Here is a 26,237-nt window from a genome sequence, read left to right as displayed (position 1 = left end):
GAGATCAGAGTATGTGGCGAATACAATTCGTCGCATCATAGATTTCCTCAACATATGATGACCGCTCCTCGTGGAACTCGTCTCTAGAAGGGGGGGTAATGTCATGGCCATAATCATGTAAGCTAATAATTACATATAGAAATAGGTAGAAGTAAGTAAAAGTAGATAAAAGTAAGTTAATTCTATAATATTTAATATAGAAGCTTCCTAAAAACTTCCTAGACGCTGCTTTGACTTCATAGGTGTCTTTAATTGACTTTTTGGATTAGAAACGTGGTCAACAAGTTGGCCATGTGCCACACATGTTGTTAGCTTGAAGATCAAGCTAACTATGTGGCCCACACGTAGAAAAACTTGCCTTGTAAGTCAAGGCATGTGTCCTACAAAGTCAACACATATTGGAGGTCCTATAGAACGTCGCCACGTAGCCCCTAGTTAGATAGTATATATAGAGACAAGAGTGAAGGCTTCTTCACTCTTGTCAACTCCTTTCTTGCTTCTAGTCTAGGTTCAAGAGTCTTTAGTTTCTTGTCTTGTGGCAATAGCCATTTCAGTTTCTTTTTAATATACATACTTGTTTATATTTTGACTTATTATATCGAGATAGCCTTTTTGTATATTTTCCCTCATCGAGTCTTTGTCCTTGACACCACGTCTATGAAGCTTTTAGGAAGCTTTCTTAGAAGATTTTATGAAATTAATCTATATTTACTTGCTTCTATCTAATTATATAAGTAACTATTGCAGTAAATGTATATGTCCGTGATAATTATCGACTTTTAAACTAATGTTCTTTATAAAATTTTCTTCATCCTTCACCCTTTTCTACCACTTATTCCAAATGAATTTTTATATTTTTTATTATTATTTTAATATAGTTTTTTTTATTAAATTAAAATTATTAAATTTTTATTCAAATATTGATGCAAATAAAGGAGTTAATGCTTGCAATGTATCAAGTCCATTTGCTACCTCAAAGACTAATAAGATTTGTTAAAATTGAGGATGTAGAGATGGTTGGAGTTACTTCAACATCTATATGAAATCATATTATTCCTTTTATAGCAAAATACTATTCACTTCCTACTACAAATATGAGAAAATTGAGAGTTGCCTTGCTTGAGAAGTTTTATAATACAAGATCAATGTTTTAAGAATTTATCAATCAAGCACACCTCATGATTAAGATTCAACCTTAAAGTAATACAACTCTTGGATCACAAGTAAAGTTTTTTAGAACATTGTTTTTAAGTTTTGTTTTATTATTATTTTTTTATCTTTTCTTAATAAATATGATTTAATATTAAATAATTTTGAGATTTAGAAAATATGATATAATTTGTACTACAATCAATAAATATTTTATATTTTGCAATAATTCAATAATTTAATATTATTACATGCTTTATAATTTTGACAAATTGCAACTCATATTAAGTAGAGTGATGCTACACTTATCAACCAATCTTTCTATGAATTACAATACAAGGTAAAAAAATTAATGTTAAATTTATTTATTTCTTTAATATTATCACCTTATATAGATACATTGGATATAAAGAAAACACAAAAGCCACTACAATGTTATCATGCTTATACTTCTTTGCTCACAAAGAATGTCTTAAAGTATTATTATTTATTTTTTATTCTTTTTCACTACAATTAATAAAATTTTCAAAAAAAATACATAGTTACAGCTTTTTTTTTTAATTTTTTTAATTTTTAATTTTTAATTTTTAATTTTCTTTTCTTTTTTATTACCTCTTCTATGGCTCCCTATTTTTTATTTTTTAAAGAATACCATTAAATTTCACAAAAGTTAATAAAATATTTGTAGTATTTTCCAAATATCTTTTCTCTATTCTATCAACTTTCTTTCTCACTTCCTATTATGCATAACCAATCTAAATTTCTACCCAAATCACACCTTTGATATCTTTGTGTTACGGACACAGAAATACGGACTCGAGATCTAACAAGAAGTTCAAGAAGAACTGGCAAGAACTAGATTAATCAGATGAGAACAACACCAGAGAGGTGAGCTAGAGCTCCAAGAAATGTGTTGTCGAGACTGAAGAACTCTTCATCCTTGATTCCAATATATACTCCTATTTAGGAAGCTTCTCAAGCAACTTCTACCAACTAGGAAGCTTCTAGAAGGTTCCAGAGACTTTCTTCTAAAAGGTTCTAGAAACTTATCTCTAGAAGGTTCTAAGGACTATGTCTCTAACATCTTCTACCAACTAAGAAGCTTCTAGAAGATTCCAGAGACTTGCTTTTAGAAGGTTTTAGAAACTTGTGACTAGAAGGTTCTAAAGATTATATCCCTAACATCACCCCTTCCTTTAGCTTCGAGGTCTCTAAGAAGCAATGTTGTTGTTAATCAGTACCAACGTAAGAAAATGAAAATCTGTCGCATAATGTCTGCTATGAACTCCAACTGTTGTTCACGAGGCAAGTGGTTCATTGGCCCTTGAAACCAATGGTAGTCGCCCACTCCTTCAACTTTTGACTAGGCATAAACTTCCGTGTCCTCATTGTGAAATTGTCTTGCAAACATGCCTTCTGGCTGACCATCGTAAGCAGGCTCGGACTCAAATACAATCACAAGTGATTGGTTACTCAGTATCCTCTGTCGTCATCGTAGTGTAGGCGGTTCTTCATCTCAGGGTCACCTTCGTGAGCTAGTCGGTTGAGATAATCTGACCGGCATAGTATCTATCTTTTGGCTATGCATATCAGAAGACCAAACTATGGCTACTGAAAAAATTCTATTTTATCTTGGAGAAAATAACTACATCAACTACAAATTTTGGTGGTGCTCTCCCCCTTTCTTATATTCTTGGGTGAGCAAGCTTCAGAAGGAAGCTATCTTCGAATCGACTTAGGTTTATGAGGATGTTGTTGATGAAACTCCTGTACCTTTTGTGGCGCATTGGCGAGATTTTCAGCTGGCTCCCACGTTCGCTCATTAATGTAGTAGCCGCACCAATGAACAAGATACTCCAATTTGTCCTACCTTCGCAGTGAATCTAGTATCTTTTCAACCTCGTATTCCTCATGGTTCTCGATCTCAATACTAGGTGGCGGACATTGTACTCTTCTATGAAAAGACGACTCTCGATAAGGCTCTAACAGAGAAACATGAAAGACTAGATGTACCTTCATAAAAGCCAGTAATTCCAGACGATACGCCACTGGATTGATTTGCTTCTGGATGATGAATGGTCCCAATCTTTGATAGTCCAACTTATCACATGGTCGCTTGGTCTTGATATTCCGTCGAAGAAGCCATGTTTTATCTCCAATTTTGAAAGTAGGTGCTTGATTCTGAAATCTATTTACAAACACCTTGTAGGATTCTTGAGTGGATTGTAATTGAAGCTTCAACGTATTTTGAAGCTCTGATAGTTGTTTCGCAAATCTTTCAGCTCCTAGATTGTTATTTATTGATGGACTCAATAAATCAAGCTTCGGATGATACCCATAGTTGGAAAAGAATGGTGTCTATTGAGTCGACGCATGGAAGATGTTCTTATATGCAAACTTGACTAGCGGCAGATATGTGGTCCAATCGTCTTGTTGATAGTTGATGCTGCATCGTAAGTATTGTTCCAAGATTTGATTCATCCATTCCGTTTGGCCGTTAGTTTGAGAATAAAAAGTCGAAGAAAGCTTGATATCCACCTTCAGTATCTCAAAAAGAGATCTCCAAAACTTTGATACGAACTGGGTTCCTCGATCTGATACAATATCATCTGGTAGTCCATGATATCGATACACATTATCGAGAAAGAGCCTTGCTGTGACTTCATTGGATGATGTCTTCTTACAAGGAATAAAGTGCGCCATCTTTGTAAGCCGATCTACCACAACAAAGATGCTATCAAATGAGTTTGATGATGGAAGGTCCGTGATGAAGTCCATCGAAACTGAAGACCATGGTCGACGTGGAATCGGCAATGGCTATAGGAGTCCATAAGGGCGATGCCGAGGATTCTTGGATCTTGAACAGATGTCGCAGAAGAAGACAAAATCTTTTACATCCTTCCACATTTGGGACCACCAAAAATCTCGAGAAATAAGCTCCAAGGTCTTGTTGAATCCAAAATGTCCCGCAGCTGGAAAATCGTGGCAAGATTGAAGAACTTGGAGTCGTGCTTGTCCTTTTGGGATATACAACCGCTCCTCAAAGTATAAAAGATCTCCTTCCACCTTGAATTTGTCGTCATTGGCATGCTGCTTGATATCAATGGCTATTGAATCTTTAATGGTCGCGGCACATACCTGATTCAGGAAGTCAGCATCAATTGGCACAATAGTAGCGCAAAGCCGAAATTACTCTAGCTTCAACAACACCGTACATTGTTGATCAAATGTTGCTTCTCCAACCTTTGGTACAAGATATGATCTCCTCCATAAGGCATCACATAGTCTTTGCTACTTTCCAGGTCGATAAGTGATAATAAAATCGAACCTAGATAACAACATACTCCACCGAGCTTGACGTCGATTTAGAACTCGAGTCGACATGAAATACTCCAAATTCTTGTGATCTATGTATACGGTCACTCGGTGTGCAGCTCCTTCAAGAAAATGATGCCATTCTTAAAAAGAATCCACTATAGCAAGAAATTCTTTATCGTGGATCTCATAATTGATTTTAACAGCAGAGAACTTTCGAGAATAAAATGCAACCGGATGGAGTTTCTTGTCTTCTCCCATTTGTGAAAGTACAGCTCCAAAAAAAAATCTGAAGCATCAGTTTCTAAATAAAAGGCCTTTGTAAAGTCTAGATGTATCAAGATTGGAGCTGTAATAAATGCGGTCTTCAAGTCTTGAAACGCCTTCTCCGCTAGAGGTCCCCATTCCAGCTTATCCTTGCATGTCAACCGAGTGAGAGGAGCAGTAACTTGAGAGTAATTCTTGATGAAGATCCGATAGAAGTTGGCAAAGCCAAGAAAGCATTGTACGTCTCTCACCATCTTCGGAACCTCTCAGGACACGATTGCTTCCACCTTCTTGAGGTCCATCTTCAAGCCTTCCGTAGTCGCAACGAATCCCAAAAACTCCATCTCTATTTGGTGAAATAGACACTTCTCCAACTTGGCATATAGTCCTCGCTTGCGTAGTTTCTCCAAGACCAAACGAACGTGCTTTTCATGCTCTTCCTCATTTTTGGAGAATATCAAAATATCATCCAAATAGATGACAACAAAATCGTCAAGTCACTCTCGAAAAATGTCATTCATCATATGTTGAAAGACCGTTGGAGCATTGATAAGACCAAAGGGCATGACATTATACTCAAAATGGCCATACCTTATACGAAACGCTATCTTCCACTCATCTCCTTCCTTGATTCGTACGAGGTTGTAAGCTCCTCTTAGATCAATTTTTGTAAAGATCTTTGCACATCCAAGTTGTTCTAAGAGACCAGAAATCAAGGGTAACGGGTAACGATTCTTCTTTGTTATCTTGTTGAGGCCTCAATAGTCCACGCACATCCACAATGAGCCAACTTTCTTCTTCACAAATAAGATGGGTACTCTAATTGTTGATTTTGAATGATGGATGAAGTTCTTGGCTAGATTCTCATCGATGTACTTTCACAACTCCGCCAACTCCATCTGCGATAGATTGTAGATTGGGCCAAAAGGCGGTTGTGCTCTTTCCTGCAAGTCTATGGCGCAATCATATGGTCTGTGTTCTGGTAGCATGTCGGCATTCTTCTTTTGAAACAAGTCTTTAAAATCCTTATATTGCTTCGGTATACTTGCTGTCGAGATCTTCTCCACGGTAGTTGGAGCCGCATAAATGATAAACGGTGTGCCTTCCTTAGACGATCTTATAAACGCTCTTGCTCCAATAAATAAGAATTTTTCTATTTGGGGTTTTCTATTAGGCTTGCTCTTGGGTGGTTTTGTGAGAAAGGTCATCTTCCTCAACTTCCAATCTATGCATGGGTTATGCTTTTCCAACCAGGAAAGACCAAGAATAACAGAATTTGATGGGGTTCTAATAATATTGAGAATAATATGACTACTATGGCCCTTAAATGTCACTTCTATAGGTTCTGATTCATGGATGACACTACCGAACAATAAAGGTCGTCCATCTATGACCTCAACGTGAATAAGTTTGGATTTTTGTACTAAAGGGATCTTATGATGCTTCGCAAATTCTTTGACTAAGAAACAAGCAGATGCTCCTAAATCTAATAATGCTAAGGTTCTCAGTTTTTGAGGGCCAATAAGCAAAGGGATTGTAAAACAAAGGGCAGGTTGAGCGGAAAGAAAGGAACCTAGTTGTTGTTGCGATATTTCACTGTCCAGCCGCACGGTTCCTATTGTGGCTGGGCATCCTCGTTTTCCTGAATAAACGCGCCCTTAGTCTTGACAATACGTTGATTTTGCTTCTTGAGATAGTTTCCAACTTTGTGGCCTTCTTCACCACAATACAAGCATAGACCTTCCTCCATACGCCGCTTTTTTTCTTTTAGAGTAAGGGATTTGACACGTACCGCATCAATTCGCATGTCTTCTACCTTTGAATATGAATTCATGTTGCTTGCCGACATAGTTGGAGCGTGACAAACTGTTTGTTGTCTTAAACGTTGATCTTGGCAGCGTTGGAATAGGCGATTATCACACTTCACAACTTGGTTAATAGCTTCGTTGAGCATTTGCGGATCAAGAAGAGTTAACAACAAATCCTTCACATCGTCCCTTAAATCCCAATAGAATTGACTCATCAACGCTTCTTCGTCCCAATTGATGTCGCATGCTAATTGCCTGAAGTCCAATACATAGACTGATGTAGAGCGCATCCCTCGTCGTAGTGACCGAATCTTTGTTGTAGTCCATTGAACCTTGTCGTGCTCACCAAATGCTTCCGCAAACGCCTACAAAAAGGTTTCAAAGTTGTTTAGTATGGACGATCGTTTCTCAAACAAAGGAGCAAACCATGATAGAGCTTGTCTTGTAAGTAAGGTCCTAGCAAGTCCAACACGTGACTCCTCTATTGGATAGTGTTCGGGCTGTAAAACTATTATCAACTTGATTTCGTTGACGAATCCTCGAAACTTGGAACATGTACTATCGAACTTGTCTAGGATGCTAACTTGGGGCTCCTTATATTGTAGAACCAGCGGTGCTTGTCGAACCTGAGGCAAAGTTGTTTCTCCAAGTACAGAAGTTTGAGGCTAATGCAACCTAGATTGTGCCATCTCAGATGCTCCATCATTATGAAGCCTTGCCACAACTCCTTCAATCTCTGCATTTCTTTGCGATAACGTAGCGAGGGCATTCATGTTTGCATCCAACTTGGACTCCGAACTTTCTGTCATACTAATGTCTTGGCCCCCGGCCATTCTAAGAGAAGGACAGAAATGACTCTATAAGAAGATAATATTGGTTTAGAGGAGGGTACTCCGCAACCTCTAAAATGCCTTAAGAGCTTCAAGAAAAAGGGTAATCCACTCTCTCCAAGAAGAATAAGACTCCAATATTGTAACAAAAGAAGTATCAGTTTAGAGGAGGGTAATCCGCAACCTCTAAAATGCTAGTACACTTCCAAGCAGAGGGATAATCCACATTCTAACGAGGAAGAAACTAGCTCTGATATCTGAGGTGAGTGAAGTCTCGACAAACTGTCACGGACATAGAAATACAGACTCGAGATCTAACAAGAAGTTCAAGAAGAACTGGCAAGAATTAGATTAATCAGATGGGAACAACACTAAAGAGGTAAGCTAGAGCTCCAAGAGATGTGTTGTCGAGACTAAAGAACTCTTCAGCCTCGATTCCAATATATACTCCTATTTAGGAAGCTTCTCAAGCAACTTCTACCAACTAAGAAGCTTCTAAAAGGTTCCAGAGACTTGCTTCTAGAAGGTTCTAGAAACTTATCTCTAGAAGGTTCTAAGGGCTATGTCTCTAACATCTTCTACCAACTAAGAAGCTTCTAGAAGATTCCAAAGACTTGCTTCTAGAAGGTTCTAGAAACTTGTCTCTAGAAGGTTCTAAAGATTATGTCCCTAACACTTTGATATTTCCTAACATCTTTTTTTTGGTCCATCATCTCCTTTGTAGTTTGCAGCCTCCTATTGATCAAAATCAATGTAAAATCCTGCCAAAACTATTGCAGAATATCTTCATTAGTTTTTCTTTGTTCCACTCACTCACACTTTGTGTAGCCCCTCACAACCGAAAAATCAGCCTTAAAATCTACTAGAACAATCCCTAGGATATCTTCATTATTTCTGGAATGTTTTGGCTTCGTTTTAATCACATCTTTCAAACCCTACATTGCAAAATCAGCTCCTCTTGATTTGTTGCCCTGTAGCGAGACGGTGGAAACCCCATGTGCATGCGAAATTGTTGCGGAGACGCATCCTCTACAGGGCTTCGAAATCGGGTCGGAGCATCGAATGGCAAGATGTGTGCCGTAAATCAGCTCCGTATTGTCACAGTGAACGTTTGATTTCCAATGCGATGTCAATTTTATCGCTAGATACCACGCATTATGCAGACGAAAGCACGACAGAGCCTCATGAACATAAAACCCTAAACATGTCATTGATTTCCACATATCCGTGAGAAGGCGATCGTCTCCTTCCCTTCCGCAATTGTCTTGTGCAGAGCATTACTCTTGACCTGACATGTTGTTGATTCCACGGTCACATTTGACTTGGAAATTAATGGAAAATGAGGGAAGTTGATGTTGTTTGTCTCTTTCTGCATTGCGACGTTGCTACTACCACTCACACACAAGTAATCTTTAAAGATGACCAAGGGAGGTTTATGGAGACCACAACAGTGTGTTGGAATGGAGTAATTGAAATCTTTCGTACGTTGCAAACGCTGAGTGCGTTCATGCAATTGCATGCGGTGGATGGGCGGGTTTATTGGTTTGAGATGTTTAGGTTTTTACTTAGCAGACTTGCTCATGCAGTTTTGCCTGTCGATCTGTACTCTGTACAGTGACGCGATGTTATGTATCCTCGAGACGGGAGAAGGCTGTCTTTTGGAGTCCTCTGCTTCATAAGATGTTTTGCACCAATCCGACTCGTTGAGATGCGAGATGAGTTCCCGAATCATGGCGTGGGTCGTCGCACCGATGCATCCGATCACAAGCGAGAATCGACCGCACTTGGTCATTTCTTCAAGCATTCTTACGATCCAATCTTCGTCGACTGCTTTATTGAATGCTGCTCGGAGCAGCTGTTGCCGTTCCGGACTCCCCGCTGCATTTTTCTCAGTTTTGACAAATGTGTAAATTGTTGCCAAGATATCAGCGAGTAGATTGGGAGGTAACTCTACTTTAAAAATCTCAGGGTAGTGATCAGAATCGATGCCAGTCAAAAAAGCCATCTGAGACAATGTGTCCTTGTTAAGGAGGCGCCATTCCTTCGCAAATACGTCATGATCTGTAATTTTTTCACGTCCTCCAAGTTGTCTTCTCGGTCGCTGGAGCCCTAATGAAGTAGGCGGTTCATCTGCAGTTTGTGCATTCCCATCGTCTAAGTTGGAGGACTTGTTTGTGCCTGCTGGATCGAATGTCCATGAAGGAGCTGTTCCTCTATAAAAATGCTCTGGTGTTTCCCCGTCTTCTTGTCCTGACATCTTCCGCTCCACAGGCTTCAGATGCGCCACGGAGACCTTGCATATTGCAATTATTGGTGCAGCCATAAGGGGTATCAGTTTCTTTCCTTCTTACGACACGTCTCACTGCATTAACATGTTGTGTAGATATTGCCTGTTTGGAATCTTCTCGCTGGGCTGAAGCGTAGAGCGATTTCTGAAGACAACAATATACATTCACCACGGCATATCATGAGTAATGATCAAAACCGTACCAGATTCGCGAAAGTTGGATAATCAACATGCGCTGCTGCTGCTCTCTTCTTGGCACTGTCAATTGCCTTCCTTTTCCAGTCATCGTGAATGGCGTTACGCAATTCTTTCGTCTCTTTATTCCACAGGTGCGTCGGCAGAGCCATGTCTTCGTCCTTCACGTTGTTTGCTATGTTTTGATATGTCTCTGGTGAAGCAGATGGAAACCAAGGAGCAAGGTTAGAGTCTCAGCCTTGACTTCATGAGCATAGATTCCCAGTCCTTCTTGAGAAAATTCTATTAAATCAACGCCCACCTGCTTTCCAAACAGCCATTCACACAGCCTTCCTGTAAACTTAAGGTCAGTGGTTAGGCATCCCAAATATGGGCACAGCCACCCAGGAAATATAACGTAGAACTGGTTGCTCAAAAACCATTGTCACGGTAGTTATCAATAACTACTTACGATGAGTGGATTTGACACCCTGTTATACCCTTACAACATCAGCAGTAAATTGAGACTGCTTGCAATCACCAACTGAGATCGTCCAATGCCGAGAAGGCACGAAGGAAAGCGTCTTTCAGTAGCATTCGCGCAGGACTAGTGTTTTGAAGGGGCCCTACTTCTACGTGCTTAGCGAATGAGCTCCACAAACCTGTCATTCTGCACGACTAAAAACGCCCCGACTATTTTCACCAAAACCTTAGGTTAAATTTTGGTTTCGGAACGTTTCTGATGCATGGAGGTTTGCAAACTGAGTCAATCCACCCTGAGCATCAATGATGGCGCGGAATATCTGCGTATTTCTGAAGGTTACCAGAGGATACTGAACCAGAAGCCAGGTACTCATTGCAATCCTGGTGCGCTTGCATACCAAGGTGAGTTACGCGAGAACATTGCTGAGTCTGTAGTCAGAGCTTTCGAGAGTATTGACTACCTGCATGGTTTGCCGGAAATCCCGAGAGCAGAATGTGATTGAGTCTTAGACACGGTTCTCGTTTGTTGTCCCAACACCTGAGTTCAGAACATAAGTTTTTGTCCTCTCAGATTGGAAACTGCACAGATCATTGACGTTGTTTTCTGCAACTAACCTTAAATTCGGAAGATGTTATGTCTGCACCTATACGGTATAACACAACAACCCGCTCATCTGTAATCCACGTACATGCCCTAGCATTCATCATTGAGTTGATCATTGTTAAGATGAAGGTTTCATCATTTTGATTTCATCACATGTGGAATCTCCTCTATACGATACTTTTGTATACTTGGTATGGACTGTCATCTGTATTAACTGTTCAGCGGGACCTTAGAGGCCGTTCAACCGAATGGCATTGACTGTTTGGGGATTTGGGCTACAATGAGCGTCCGTTAAGTTTCAAGTTGATCGACGTAAGTTAAGTTTCAAGTTGATCGACGTAAGTTAAGTTTCAAGTTGTAGCTTATCTGAGAAGTTGTTACTGGGCAATACCCCATGTTTGCTTTGACTTACACTATAACTTTTCTATTGCATTTCAGAGTTAAAGGATCGGTCTATTCTTTAATTTGAAGACTTCTGATTTGAGAGTCTCTGAGTTTCAATCAAATGGTTTAGAATTTGAACAGTGAATGGATCCAGTGTAATGGATTCTGAGATTCTAAGTTCTCGTATCGATTTGGATCATATACTAAACGTGGCCTCCGAAGTTTTGTTGATGAAAACTCAGAGAGGTGGAGACTGATTCGGCTGTTTGTGAGAGCTGTCAAGTGAAGCTCAGGATTGTCGATATGTGGCATAGGTCCTGTATGCGGCTTGCCATGATTACCATTCATTAATACCGTTTTAGCTAAGATCTAGTGTTCAAGACAGTTGAAGGGTTGTGGATAAATTCTGTACAAGTGCCAGGAATGTGCATCAATTTTTGTTATGTACTTGCAGGGGAGTCACAGTACATGTCATCAACTTGTGCAACATAGTTCAGTTGCTATCTGTTTTTAAAACCACCCAATTAGTCAAGTTTTAGTCACAAGGAGAAAGGGAAATAAATAAATAAATATCTATAGATATATATATAAATATATATATATAATTCGTGACACTAGCTTAATCTCTCCTTGTTAGCACTTACAGCCAAACTTCATGTTCGAAACAACATAAAAAAGCATCAATATAGACACTGTGAAGAAGGGTTTTGCAGCTAATTTCGATAACATCTGATGAGTGGAGAAACGATTCAAGTTGGTACATCAAGCTTAGCGCTCACCATTTATTTTAACAAAACATTTTTTCCGTGTGTGATACATTTGGGGGTGAGCTCAATTGTTTTACTGGCAGATAGTAACTCGTGTGATGCGTGCTACTCTAATAAGCCCTCGCCCTGTTGTAATGGCTTGAAGATGACGGGGGGTGTCATTCAACGGAATTGACCGACCACCAGAAAGAGCATGAGGAAACAAGAATTTCCCTTTGAACCCAGCTGGAGAGAGGTGAGGTGTAGGGTTTTGTTGCTGGGCGAGGTGGAAAGACCACCTCAAGGAAGCAACATATGATGGGGTCCAATGAGTTGGTGGCTGTGATGCAGAAATCCTAAACACACGAACATGGTGTGATTTTTGTAAAGGTTTTTGTAGCCTGCGCAATGAAGGTCATCTAGCGCTCTGGATATTCACAAAAATAAATAAATAAATAAACAAACACAAAAAAAAAAAAAAAAAAAAATACCCACATCAGATCAGCAAAAATTAAAGCTTCAGTGTTAGATAAAAAGCTCTATTCAAGGACAGTTTGGCCGGCTAAAAGAAACCTTGTTCGTTCCTCATTTACTGAATAAGAAAAAAGAAAAATTCATGAATTCAAATTACTAATTGTTGCTTTCGTTTGTGTGTTTGTTGTTGTCGTTGTTGTTGTCTTTTTTCTTTAATTCTTTTTCTTCTATCTCGTCTTCTTTCTTTCTTTCTTTCTGTCTTTTCATTAACAGTTGCTCAGTTTGTAAAGTGATGTTCACTGAAGACAGTAAAGACTTCCCGTAGTTGAACTAAGGGATGCACAATGGACAAGTGGCACCATTAAGTAGTACTGGAGGTCAGATGGGGGGGGCACATGAAGACAGTTCTGCCAGCCTTGTACAGGAACCCCCAAACAAGATAAGCCACTGTTAGGCAGCTAATAAGTCCCCCCCCCTTTGTCCTTCCATAAGCTGCTTTCCTTTGCTTTCAATCCTGCAGGTAATGGCGACGTGAACCGACCCTGCAAGCATTTTTCCTTAGTATAAATAAATAAATAAATAAATAAATAAATAATAACTCTTAACCAGCTCAGATTGTACTTAGTTGCAGAGTTTGATTATTAGAAACTTGGTTTTAAAAAAAAAGAAAAGAAAAAAGAAAAGAAAAAAGAAAAGAAAAAAAACGGTTCAACTGATGAGTGCTTGGCCACCAGGTAGAGTTGGAATTGGCAGTGGGAATTTGATGTATCCTCCATTGCAAGCATTGTGATAGCAGACTTTGTTTTCAATCGGAGTTGGCCCACAACGTAAAGGTCTTTTGTGGAGCAGGTTCAGTTGCCACATTACAGTTCAACACTGCTCAGTACTTTGCCTCAAACGCAATCCCTGTTTTCCGTGGTTGATCTCGTTGTACAGTGTTTGATACATGGAGCAGGTCTACGTGGTTGCATCCCGTTCGGCACTGAGGTGAAGCTCCTATCCTGACAATGCTACAGAGAGCACATATGTGTATATATAAATATATACATATACATATACATCCATACAGTTTTTGTTACTGCATATGTTTATTCAGTTCCTTGAAGTGGTCTTCAGAAGCTACTTCCCCTAATTCACCGATCCCGGGAAGTTCAACTTTTTCAAGTCAAAATCTTACAAAAAAATTGGTTGGAACCTCAACTTGTGAAAACAAATTGAGCTTCTCAAAAACACAAGTTTGCTCAGGAATGCATTGATAGGCTGGGCGAATGAGCTGAATTGAAGCAGCAGCCGGTTCGTAAGCTTAGTGCATGCACTTCACCGAGAGCTCTGTTGTAGCCTTCTTCTCCCAGGTCGTTTATTCACACACGATTACTTTATTCTTCCTTATTTACTTCTGTTGGGAAAATTGGAAACTAGAGAATGACTTGCCATGCCAGTTTCTGAACCGTATACTTGTAACTGTAACTACGCATGTATACTGTGATTACCCAACGATGGGATGTTACGGCAGTCAAATACCTCAGAAGCGAAACCTTCACATCTACTTCAACACACAATAACCCTCCGCAATCGTCATCCACAAGTGTCGAAGCTCCGAGAACCTTTTACCATGTCTTGAGAATCATCTGGCGTTGGACACAATCAAAATATCTCTTTATTCAGCTGCATGTCCATGTCCAAGTTGCATCTGCACCGAAACTGTAGCATGTCTACGCAGTAACCAGCGACAAAAGTTTTAGCTCGTTGACATACACAATACGGTTGCATAATACCGCAACGTGGCTTAAAACAAAAACAACCTAGAATCTGCTTCTTTCCGTGTAACAAATGAATCGTATCCACAGTAGTTCGCATCAGTTTTCTCATGAATTCACATTGATGTCGCTTGAAAAACCCAAAAAACAAAAAACAAAAACAAATGATATCCAGTAACGTGCAGGTCCTAGCTACTCTTGATGGATCACTGAACCTGGCATTGGGGGACGTGTGCGACCAAGTAAAATGGTAATATGGCAATTTCTGTAACAATCACATATTCTTCTTTCTGAGGGAGGTGGTTTTGTCGTCGCACTCACTGTGAAGTTGGCCGAGAATCCAATTCTAGTACGGAGTGAGTGATAATGCTGGGCGGGGATCGAAGTCCACAGAGACACAGTGCGGTACACTGTTCTCTCTCACCTCGACAGGGCCAATTGTTCTCTTACGACTCCAGGTTAAGAAAAAAACTTGCAGATAATATCATGGAGGAAATGGGGATCATCCGTGGGACCTAGTACTCCAGGAGAGATGGGCGAGCGGACAAATCGAGAGCCACGCTGCCTGCTAGTACAAATCCCTCACCCCCTCGCATCATCTCTACCCATTTCCTTAGCGCTTCCATCACTGCCTAGCCCTGCTTCTCTTAAAGCCTACCTCAGTTTCCCCGGGAGCTGAAACTAATCTCTCGTCCCTGGATCCTCTTCATGGTGTAGCGACGCTGGAATGTGAGTCAGCGCTTCTTGGAGCGAAAGCCGTTGAGTTAGGGTCCCTCTTCTTCCGCTTCTAGAGGGGTATGGACACATCGCTGAACCTTGTTTTGCTGTTGAAGTAACGCCACTTGACTAAGACTCGCAGTGAAGGATATCCTTGCAGGCAGGCAACATGTTCGTGTGACTTGTTGGGTTTTTGATGGTCAGCTGACTTGTGTTTCTCGGTCTCGATGGTGAGCTGAAGGTCACGATCGAAAGTGCTCCGTTGAATGCCTGGGAGGAATTTTAGATTAAGAATTGATCTGTGTGCTGCGGGTCTTGAAGCTTGTGGACGTGACTGGTCGACGCAATAGCACAGTCACGCCAGTGATGCTGAGGAAACGTCTCAAATTCTACTTAACTAGCTCTGTCTGCACTTCGTGTATATGTATTCTAGCATTGTATCGCCCAATCGCAAGTGTCTGGAGATACGAAACTTCATGATCGAACCCCTCCGACCGCTAGGTGACAATAGCGAGCCCGTGTAATCGGCAGCCAATTTCGTCACCCTTTTGTACACACGTGTTGCTACTCAAATATGATTTCTGTAAAGAGTCTTGGGACAGGCACCATGGGGTAGAACGATGCTTGACTCTCTGGCCAGCGTCGAGTACAAGGTCCATGATTAAGCTCAAGGAACTCTGAGATATCATGTGACTAGAGTGGTGTCTGTCGAGTTCGAAAGCTGGCATAATACATCGAGTAATGGGTTCCTAAACTTGTTGATGTGCGCAGCAGGTTGCAGGCCGCAGCGAAAGGAACTGTGTCCCGAGCAAGGGAGAGACAAACATGAATCAAGATAAGGATGACGACATTGCGCTCGGAACAAACAAATACGGGGACCGCTCGGCGTTGGGCACGCATGCGCCAGTCCCCGAGAAGGACTACACAGAGCCGTCCGTGACGCCGTTCTTCGATGGCTCCGAGTTTCGCCGCTGGTCTTTCTGGAGAGCTGGAATCGCCGAGTTCATCGCCACGCTTCTCTTCCTCTACATTACCATCCAGACTGTTATGGGCCACAAGCGATCGGCAGACCCTTGCCTCGGGGTCGGCATCCAAGGGATCGCGTGGGCGTTCGGCGGAATGATCTTCGCTCTCGTGTACTGCACTGCAGGAATCTCGGGAGGACATATCAACCCCGCCGTCACGTTCGGGTTGTTTCTGGCACGGAAGGTGTCGCTCAACAGAGCACTTTTCTACATGATCATGCAATGCTTAGGTGCGATGTGCGGAGCTGAGATCGTGAAAGGTTTCCAGCCAAATTTCTACCAAGAACAAGGAGGTGGGTCTAACTCTGTCGCTCATGGTTACACCAAGGGCGATGGCTTGGGCGCTGAGATCGTGGGCACGTTCGTGCTGGTGTACACTGTGTTCTCCGCCACCGATGCCAAGCGCAATGCCCGTGACTCTCATGTGCCGGTGAGTACACTCCGTTTCCGGTGCAGTTCAGTTCTAGATTACCGCGCCTGAGACGTGCTGGCTGATCTTTGGTACTCCTCACAGTTAGATGGTCTCAAAATGATGCTCTTCGATGGACTTGCAGGTGCTTGCGCCTCTTCCCATCGGATTCGCAGTTTTCCTGGTGCACTTGGCCACCATTCCCATCACCGGAACTGGCATCAACCCCGCCCGTAGTCTAGGTGCTGCTGTTGTCTTTAACAAACAGAACAACGCTTGGGCCGATCACGTGAGTTCAAGCTTTTGCTTCCCCACCTTATCCTATGCTCGCCGAATGCAAATTGCAAATCACGTCAGGGATATGCTTATGAATATTGCTCTCAGTATTAGTTGTCAGGCTCATGTCGGACGGGCTTTGATCTCTGTTTTTTTTGGTGCTTTTGCAGTGGATTTTTTGGATCGGTCCCATGCTTGGCGCGGCGCTCGCCGCAGCTTACCACACGCTCGTCATCCGAGCGCTACCTTTCAGGAAACGGGTGTAAAAAACCCCGTAAGAATCGAATGGTTTTGCTTCAGGGAGCTATAGCTTCTTCATCCTCTCTTCTTCGGTGGCGATTCAAGTCTTAGTGCTCGTGCAAAAGCTATCCCTCAACTACAGAGCGCTGAATACACAAGACAGCAATGTAGATGGTGGCTCCCATCGACCAGACTACTATCAACCTCGTGGCGGATTTCGAGCTTTGGAAATATATGGATATGGCGACCAAGTTGGATGCTGCTCTTGCTATCAGACGCTCATGGCTTGCCTCATTTTCATGTTGGATAGTATGATGAATGTAACATACATAATATATCTATTGTACGTATCACAAGCTCGATTTACCGGCTGTCTTTTAAACAATGAACCTGTCGAGCTGTTGAATTGAATTCTGCTTTATTTCTTTTCTGTTCACCTTCTCTGAGTTACATATTTTACATCACTCCATTGTATGCAAACTTTAAAACGAGCACCTGTCTTTGATCACCTAATATGGATTTCGGAAATCTTAGTTGCAGTTGCTCCTCTTCTCTGAAAATTACTTGAACATATTGATGATATTGCCATTTCAGAAGTTGCTTTAAATCCACTATTTTGCGCTGGGATGGTTTACCCCTTGACGAGTCAATGGCTCGGAAACAAGCTCTCGTTTGTTCGGATGTATAGATGGTGAAGTTGCAGGTTATCATACGTTCTGTGAATACAGCAATTTTCTCCACCTACAACAACACCAACTTTCCACACAACCGGACGACATGTTTCTGTGGTTCGTAGTAGAAGAGTGATCGTTGCATGAGCTAGTCTCGTTTGGTGATAAGTAATGCTGTTGTGCAAGAAAGCGACATGCACATCTCCATGATCTTGACAGCCAAAAAAGAGTTTTGTACCCACATGAAAAAAAAAATTAAAAAATTAAAAATAAGAGATAGTAAAACTGAGGTATTATTTTATCAGAGCCATCTTCTCTCTCACAAACTGGCCAAGCTCCAACAAAACCATCAATACTTAATCTGCTATGAAGAAAAAATTGTAAGTCAGGAAATGAATTATCAAAATACTGAGCTCCTTTTCTATATCTCATTTGCAGATTTTCAAAACTCCATCACTCTTGATCCATTCGGTACTTGCAAGAAACGATCGGCGACACTGAACATTGCCGATCTCTGCATAAAAACTGATTCCCGAAACCCTAAAAGTTGATGATCCAAGCTGTGATAAACAAAAAAGGGGGTCTAGATGCACCAAATGAATCCTGTGCAACCATTGCTTGCAGTGTTGAATTTGTTGGGGATCAAGGTTGATAAAGCTTTGGTGTACTAAGTGGGTTCCAAAAGGTTGCAACATTTTGGTTAATCACTTGTATATAGAACAAGGTATTACATTGAATAAAACTTATACAAGAAATCTAAATTATTCTTTCTTTAAAATTTCTAGTGGTAAAAGCTTATATTTTGATTCCTTAGAAAATGAGAAATTAGACTATTATACTATTGAGGTTTTTTTTTTTTTTTTTTTTTTTTTTGGATGTAGTGAAGAAAGCAAGGCATGCAAATTAATAAACATTTACACCAAATTAAATACTAATTTTTAGAGATGTGAAATTTAATGAAAATTTTATAAATGTAAATAGAAATATCATCTCAAAAGAAAAAAATAAATCACATTAACTTGATATTTTCTTAACATAACTGCAAATAACATAAATAAAATAAAAATAAAACTTTTACAAAAAATACAATACAAGAACCTTTATTATATTATTTTTAATAAAAAAATTATAACTTAAAATAGATTTTAAAAACATAAACACAAAGAAATGGTGCCAATATTAAGTAAAAAAAAAGATCGGTAGTCCAAATACTTATCTATCCTTTAACTTAATTAAATTTCATTTTCTGTCTTGTAGTGAAACTAAATTCTATCAAAGTGTTTTCAATCCTAATTACCAAATACAATCTAAAAGTATATTAACTTGATGTAAAACATCTTTTTTTAATAGGTTTTTTAAGAAATATTTTTTTAAAGTAGTAACAAAGGATATTTGCTCATCCAATCTACAATTGGTTTAAGATTACATAAACTACTAAAATAGACTTATAAAATCTAATAGAACTTGGTAGTAATATCTTGATAAATATATACTCTATCCTGATTATACAAATTTAGATGCTAAAATAAACATATATACACACAAAGAATAGTAGATAGGAATTTTACAATTCTTATAGTTTAAGTTGATGATTGTATCCTAATAAAAAATCTTCTTTTTTTATTTAATATGTCAAATTTAAGATGTCAAGTGAAGGAAAATTTTACTATTTACTTAGAAATGTCGTTTTAAGAAATAGAAAAGTATAAAAAACTATATTATATTAAACAAAGTATTTATAAAAAATACATATTACAAAAATATAAAATTCTTACTTCTACCTTTCAAAAACACTTTTAGAAGCATGAACAAGATTATATCTTTCAACTTCTACTAACATTATAATTATTTATTCCTATTTAGAAGGTATTAGAAGTCTTATTTATACAATTTTAAACTCTAAATCAGATTATGTTAACAAAATTAATAGCTCAGTGCAATAGTTATCTAATTTTATGTTCTAAATTTTTAAAGATATTAAATAAAACATTATTTATTCTATAAAATTTAATAATGAATCATAAAAAGTTGTGACATATTTAAAAAAAAATTATTGATGGTAGAAGATACACTTTTGGTTGTTATTTTTTTCTTATTAGAAGGACGAGTTGTAAAATCTTAAGACAAAAAGAAACAACAATTAGTAGAAAGTCTTTAATGAAATCTTAATATATGATTTTAACCAATGCAATAGTTAAAGCCATATCTAATTGGAATATTTTTTATATTATAATTTACATATTACAATCCTAAAAAAATATATTCAAATATCCAAAGTAATTTAGTATTAATAACAAAATTTAAATATCACTTAAAAAATAAGCATGTAAGTTTTTGATATCATTTCACACACAAAAATAATAATAATAATAATAATAATAATAATAAATTATTTAATATAATTTTAATTTAGATATAAAAAATCTTTTTAAATAAAAGTCTTAAAAAAAATAATAATAAAAAAAATCTTGCATGCACAAATTATAAATGACATTAATAGAAGATATCTAAATTTCTAATATACAACTATTCATTCAAGCTTTGTTAATTATAGCTCCTATCTAATTTTATTTTTATTAAAGTTATAAAATTACTACTTTAAGAGAATTTAAATTAAAAATACTCAAATCTTTTAAGCATAATTTAGTTAAATATTAGAACAATATTTAGAATAATATTTAGTTAAAAGAGTTGTTTTTTTGATGGATTCATACTATATTAAGGAGAAGCATCTACAAAGATCTATAATTTAGAAATTTATAAACATAGTTGTAGTGCAAAAATATTATTAGTACTTTATTTTCTTAAAAATAAATAAATAAATAAATAATATTAGAAAAACATCTAACTTGTATTTTTAAAAATTACCATTATATCTAATAACCTTTGCTAAACCTTTCTATATATTAACATCATCAATGCCCTCCAATAAAGATTAAAGATTAATAAAACTTTATTAGTAATATCAACAACGTTATTAAATACATATTTAAAGGTTAGACAAATGATGGTAATCATGCAACTCCATTATTATCAAATACTAAGGCAAAGTTATCAATGCAATCTTAAAACAATTTCATGTAAATTCACTAGTAGCTATTTAATATGGTAATTTCTATGTATTGACTTATTACCATGATTTCTTTTTTTATACCTATTATTCTCAATTTTATAATTTTAAAATCAACTATGAATAAGATTTCCTATGTGTTGATAGTTGAAATTTTGATTTAAACAATAACAACAAAAGAATCAATTCTCATATCTAGGTGTCACATTTCAAGTTGCCATAGCAATCTTAGAATTATTTATATACTACTGAATTATAAAAGATTAGAGTACAAAGTAGGTTTCAAAAGGTTGAAGTTATTTATATAACACCTTTATATAAAACAAAGAGATTTATTTTTAAATATTTAATATTAGATATAATTTTTTTATATAATTCTCATAAATATAAGAGTGATTCTAAGTTTATTTGTACAAATATTAATTTTGTTGACATTATTTGAATTTTAACATCGTGTTTTCTTTCTTAGAATTAAAGAGAAATATGATTTACTTATCATTATTATTGCTCATTTGTAAGATATATATATGTGTATAATATATGTCTTAGAATATGTTTTTGGAACAAAAAGAATCACTATTAGACAAATCTATATAGAAAAATTGTAGTTAGATGAATTTTTAGAATAGTAGATACTTATTACTTTTGTTTGGATCTTTATTTGGAAAGAAAATATTTTACAAAAAAGATTTGAATTATCAATCACTTGGTATTAACTTGATATTTTTTGGTAGTTTGAGGTTATTAAAAATTCAAATTTGAAAAAAAATATCATATCCTTTGTGATATTATTTCTAAAAAAAATAGAAGTAACAATGGAAAAAAATAGAAGAAATAATGGATTTTTTTAGAAATAATATAATTGTCAACATTTACATTACAAATTTTTAAATGAATAGATCATTCTTAGATTTTAAAATTCAATTTCTTCCATCTCTTATATACACAACAATATTTAACGGTTGTACATTTATTTTTTTATTTTATTTTTAATTTTTATTATATAAAATAAGAAAAAATTATCACTTCAAATAATATATATACATATTTCAAATTGATAAACATAGATACATCTTTCAATATTCTAATGTAATTATGTCACTTAAATAATGGGTCTTTTCATTATAATAAAATCTAAAAAATATACAATATTCAAGGTTCAAGTGTGGGATTAAATTAATTTAATATTTAAAGATAAGATAAAATAAAAATAAAATAAAATAAATGCAAAATATGATAGTAAAATAATTACTATTAGACATTAATTGTTGATCTAAACATGCCTCTAATAATTTAGGAAACTCATCTAAAATTGACAATCATAAAACATATTCTTAAGTTGAGAAAAATCGATATACCTTTTGTATCCATGGAATCAAGTTGTTTACCAACTTATTAAATCATAACTAAGAACAAAAAAGAAAATTAAAATTCATGATTATATTAAAAATCAATATTTTATCTAATAATAAATATTAAAATATCATGTTCACACAAACCAATTGTGAGAAGAAATAATATGTTTGAAAATTTTAAATGAAAAAAACATAAAATTCAATCGGTTTATTTTTTAAAAAAAGTTGATGTTTTTATTGGAATTGTGAAGTAAGATGCTAAGAGACAACCTCAACAATCTTTTTCAGTTTTCATTATTTGTTATAAAACTATAAAAGATAAAGTGAAATCAATCAATACAAATGTACATGTGAATAAAAATGGTTGAGATACTTGAACTCAAATTCTAGGGCAATGAGAGATCTGCACAAGCAATACTAGAAAGGCCTGTACAAAATCAAATCAAAATCTAATTTTAAAATACTGATGACATAATCGAATAGTAAGTGATAAGGAGAGCAATATTCAAGAGGTATCAAAAAGGGACAAGGGCAATTGAATTCAAATTGTTAATTCCAGCAAGCAATTCTTACGACAATGCTGAAGCATACTGGCAAATACCTCATCAGAAATGTTGTTCAGTAGTGTAATGGGTCTGTGCTTACATATCTTTCTTTTGTCACCTCCTTGTGAATGGTTCTACTGAAATTACGCAGCATGGATTTTGGAGAAGGAGCCAACCTCAAATTCATCCCTGATCTTTCTTAAATACTTGTGACCCATGATCTGGATCATATTCACAGCGAGAGACTCCAATTTATAGCCAAGACTCCAAACTCGACGTTGATACGCTTCAAATTGATCCATCGCACAGAAGCAGTCATGGGGTATTCAAACCAACCTAGCTTTGGTCGTTATGACTACCTACACTTGTAAAGATACGCTTACAAACACGTTATAGTCCCGAAACTAACAGTAATCAACCCTAACTAGACGTCTTAGGAACAAACAACCAATCACTAGATCAGTATACTGGACGTCAAAGACTAGTCCAGACGTGGCTTCTGCTGTATCATTTATTGTACTTTATAATTCCATTCAAGATACAATTATCACATGCTGTACACATCCAAGTGATCATCAATCAGCTCCATCAGATTTGCCCAAACAAAGCTGAAAAGATTTGCGAAGGTCGTCCGTAGAGAGGTAGCCCAACACTGGCACACTTGATAGGCTTGGGATGACTAACACAGTACAAGAAGAATATGACTAGGGTCTTTGTGCAAAATACGAGCGAAGCAAGGCATTTTGTGATAAATGACAGAGAAGCAACAATGAAGGCAGACACGAGAAGGATTGTTTTAGCTAATCAAATCAAAATGGTGGATTCGGAAGTTGTAATAAAATTGTACAGACGAGGGTCAACACAAATCAAACCGCTTTTTCATTCTGAACAACAGAGCAGCAGATTTTAACTCGTCCTGAGGTACTTGTAGCATTACTTGCAATTTAAATTTCCTGGGCGCATGCTTGGCACCGGCATTCTCCTTACCAATCTGCAACGCACGGTAGAATCCCACATTAAACTGCGATATAAAAAAATTAAACTTAAAAAAAAAAAAAAAAAAAAAAAAAAAAAAAAAGTGTTTAAAACGCAGTGGGAAATAGAGAACAGCGAAGTGAAAGTGACTAAGATCTCAAACGACGAGAGCGGGTAAGAAAGGGGTTTACACAAGAAACATACCCAAAATGAACTCCAGCCAAGACGAACGTCAGAGTCATAGCCAACCTTAACCTTGAAGTCCTCAACTGGTTTATACTTATATACAGCACTCCATGTGGCTGTCTCAAAGTTATGAAAATAGCTGTCCATGCACAGAGTGAAATTGTCAGGCAGCATTTCACGACACAAATTTCTGCTAACACAAAAAATTGCTATTAACTAGAGACTTAACAATATGCAAAACCCACCAAAAATCGACTGAAGATCCACTTCACTATTTCATCCTATCTGTAGGAAATTACCACTAACTAGAGACAATCGATATCGGTTCACCAACCTCATCAGAGACAACTAGTTCAAGAAAATGGAAAGAGTAGAGAGGCTAGCACCTGAGCTTGTTGTGTGGTCCAAACTGCCGCTTAAATGCAAGTGATGGGGATAATTGAGGCCATGAGACTGATGGTATCATTGTCAACTCCTCATCCTGGTCATCAAGATAGGATCACTATGCATCAGGAGAACAGATGAACCTGGGGACTAGAGGTTTTATTCCAAGCATGATTAAAGACCAAGGGGTAAAGAATGGGTCAAGCACCTTGTATGTGTATTTTAAAGTGGCGCTCTCGTCGGAATAACTTGCAACAACTTGACCGTTGAGTATGCTCCCGCCAAGGAAGCCACTGAGTGCAATTGCTCGCTCCTCGTCCACTTCCACCTCTTCAGCCCTTAATTGCCCTTGCGGAAACGTGCAAACTACTTTCGGCTGCACCAGAAAATCAAACACGTCCTCAAATTCCTGTCAACTATCTACACTGAGTGCTATCTCTGTGGAAGTTGTATGGAAATAATCTCTCTACATTATACAACGAGATAAACATCGGTATTTAGAAACGTGGATTGAGACATACCAAAGTCGTGGCTGGGACGTCAAAAGAAATCTCCGTCTTATACCTAAGGTTCGCTGTACTGGCAAGTAGCTTCACTTCACCTTGCTGAGCCTTTATGTCTCGCAGGTACTTGAACGATAAGTTCCGGTTGACGTCGGCATTGAGCGTTACAAGAGCATTGCGGTCCTCGTGATCATAAATCACAGAGAAAAACTTCGTGACCACGCCCAGCAGTGGATAGCGAAGATCGCCCGACGGTTCCCTCTGAATAGAGCCCGTGAGCTTGGCAATCCCATTCAGCATGCGTGCAGAAAATTTATTGACAAAAACACTCCCCTCAGAATCGTATTCTGTTGACAGCTTCATGGTCGCAAGCTGCCGCAAATCGAAACTTTGAGGTTGCGTCCCAACCTTCGTTGAGACACCCATTGTAGCCACCTGCAAATACCGGCAAATTTTTTTGTCAGCTGCATGAAGAAATCAGACATGCTCAAGAATAGAAACCAATGGCGCATAGAACTGAGCTACTTAGTAGAATATGTCGAAGTACCAATAGAAGATGAAGTTATGTCATGGTTGACTCATTCCCTATTTGTCGGAAATTGCGGCAAAGGAAAATGAAAGAATCCTTACTAGGAACCACTTATCCTGTGAGGTACAGAGAATTCGTGACAACAAATTGTTTCAGCTGTAGGCTCAGAGTAGGAGCGCAACACACAGTTGGACAATTCGCTGTTCTAAAAGAACAGCAGAATGAATCGAATATCTTCCAAAAAATAATTTTATGGATAAGGTGACGGCCCGCACCCAGACCTGAAATTGATACGTAACCCACAGCCGTGACCAAAACCTACATTAGGACCCCGCCACTGAATCCTTCAGTTGCTTTAAGTAGATGAGCAGAGAGCTTCCTTGCAAACCTTAACCGAGCAATGTCATGACTCTCCGCTTATTCGGTAAGAGTATTTCTGACCGAACTAGCAGACAAAGAGAAGTAACCGATGAGGTAAAAGATCAGAAAACCGCCATCAGCACGATTGCTGAGACACGGATAACAAACTGAGCATCTTTGCTTGTAAGCATCAAAAGAAATCTCTGAAAGAGCAATACTGTGGAACACACCAGCGACAAAATTCTCAATCACTTGAACTCAAATACTTAGACAAACTGCAGAGATTACGACTATCTCCTCACACCAGCAACACTTGTAGGATCCATTGTCGAAACCCAAAGTTTGAACTGGACAAAATGAACAGTCTCTAATATCTATGCACACCTTTCCCTACTTCAGCTTCCACACCAACCACTTCACAGTCCACAAAACCAAATAATACAGATGCCAGTGCAAGACGCAACGCAACTGTCGCCAGAACGCTCTGACAGGAGCGAAGAGTTGTGAATAGCAAGACTCGCCCACAAACGAAACAACAGACTCTTCCACTCCTACTTCTACTTCTTCTGCTTCTCTCACCTGGAACACCCACGGCTCACACCACGATTGCAAAACAGAAATTGGTCCCAAGGAACTTCTTCCTTGCCCAATCACTCCGATGCTCCGCTACGGCTGCAGCATGGCGATATTCGCATCACTGGGACCGAGAAATCT

At 37.9% G+C, this 26,237-nt stretch overlaps 3 protein-coding genes and 1 long non-coding RNA gene across 21 annotated transcripts; 2 read left to right on the top strand and 2 right to left on the bottom strand.

The window, feature by feature from the left end:
- Nucleotides 1-8,822: 8,822 nt before the first annotated feature.
- Nucleotides 8,823-10,910, bottom strand: LOC112279275 (dynein axonemal assembly factor 19 homolog). Of its 2 annotated transcripts, none has more exons than XM_073532558.1 (3): nt 10,775-10,910; nt 9,860-10,044; nt 8,823-9,662 (listed from the first exon to the last, which is right to left on the bottom strand). In XM_073532558.1, exons 2-3 carry the CDS (start codon nt 10,001-10,003, stop codon nt 8,931-8,933), a joined length of 876 nt encoding a protein of 291 aa, XP_073388659.1. In that variant the 5' UTR covers nt 10,004-10,044; nt 10,775-10,910; the 3' UTR covers nt 8,823-8,930. The 2 variants fall into 2 exon arrangements, with proteins under 2 accessions (XP_073388659.1, XP_073388658.1); XM_073532557.2 differs by lacking the exon at nt 10,775-10,910 and adding an exon at nt 10,153-10,309.
- Nucleotides 9,187-12,674, top strand: LOC149989468 (uncharacterized). Of its 12 annotated transcripts, XR_016501974.1 has the most exons (5): nt 9,561-9,697; nt 9,863-9,985; nt 10,545-10,679; nt 12,015-12,058; nt 12,214-12,674. It is a non-coding gene; the product is annotated as an uncharacterized LOC149989468 (long non-coding RNA). The 12 variants fall into 12 exon arrangements; XR_016501975.1 differs by lacking the exon at nt 10,545-10,679 and having other exon boundaries at nt 12,015-12,054; XR_016501977.1 differs by lacking the exon at nt 10,545-10,679 and having other exon boundaries at nt 11,948-12,054.
- A 2,219-nt stretch (nt 12,675-14,893) lies between these two features.
- LOC112279313 (aquaporin PIP1-2) lies at nt 14,894-17,356 on the top strand. 3 transcript variants are annotated; one of them, XM_024513637.3, is made up of 4 exons: nt 14,894-15,073; nt 15,770-16,450; nt 16,575-16,718; nt 16,876-17,356. In XM_024513637.3, the coding sequence occupies exons 2-4, from the start codon at nt 15,821-15,823 to the stop codon at nt 16,969-16,971; spliced, it is 870 nt and encodes a 289-aa protein (XP_024369405.1). In that variant the 5' UTR covers nt 14,894-15,073; nt 15,770-15,820; the 3' UTR covers nt 16,972-17,356. The 3 variants fall into 3 exon arrangements, with proteins under 3 accessions (XP_024369405.1, XP_024369406.1, XP_073388824.1); XM_024513638.3 differs by having other exon boundaries at nt 15,767-16,450; XM_073532723.2 differs by lacking the exon at nt 14,894-15,073 and adding an exon at nt 15,082-15,225 and having other exon boundaries at nt 15,767-16,450.
- A 6,021-nt stretch (nt 17,357-23,377) lies between these two features.
- LOC112279953 (outer envelope pore protein 37, chloroplastic) lies at nt 23,378-26,212 on the bottom strand. 4 transcript variants are annotated; one of them, XM_090248530.1, is made up of 7 exons: nt 26,103-26,212; nt 25,265-25,444; nt 24,653-25,069; nt 24,340-24,507; nt 24,134-24,228; nt 23,766-23,886; nt 23,378-23,577 (listed from the first exon to the last, which is right to left on the bottom strand). In XM_090248530.1, the coding sequence occupies exons 3-7, from the start codon at nt 25,058-25,060 to the stop codon at nt 23,443-23,445; spliced, it is 927 nt and encodes a 308-aa protein (XP_090104656.1). In that variant the 5' UTR covers nt 25,061-25,069; nt 25,265-25,444; nt 26,103-26,212; the 3' UTR covers nt 23,378-23,442. The 4 variants fall into 4 exon arrangements, with proteins under 4 accessions (XP_090104656.1, XP_024370541.1, XP_090104657.1 ...); XM_024514773.3 differs by lacking the exon at nt 25,265-25,444; XM_090248531.1 differs by lacking the exon at nt 25,265-25,444 and having other exon boundaries at nt 25,908-26,133.
- Nucleotides 26,213-26,237: the final 25 nt, after the last annotated feature.

The sequence above is a fragment of the Physcomitrium patens genome, chromosome 3 (genome assembly GCF_059467195.1).
Source record: "Physcomitrium patens ecotype Gransden chromosome 3, ASM5946719v1, whole genome shotgun sequence".
NCBI classification, from domain to species: Eukaryota; Viridiplantae; Streptophyta; class Bryopsida; order Funariales; family Funariaceae; genus Physcomitrium; species Physcomitrium patens.
Note: the sequence above shows the minus strand (reverse complement) of the source record. Positions and strands in the feature narration are given on the sequence as shown.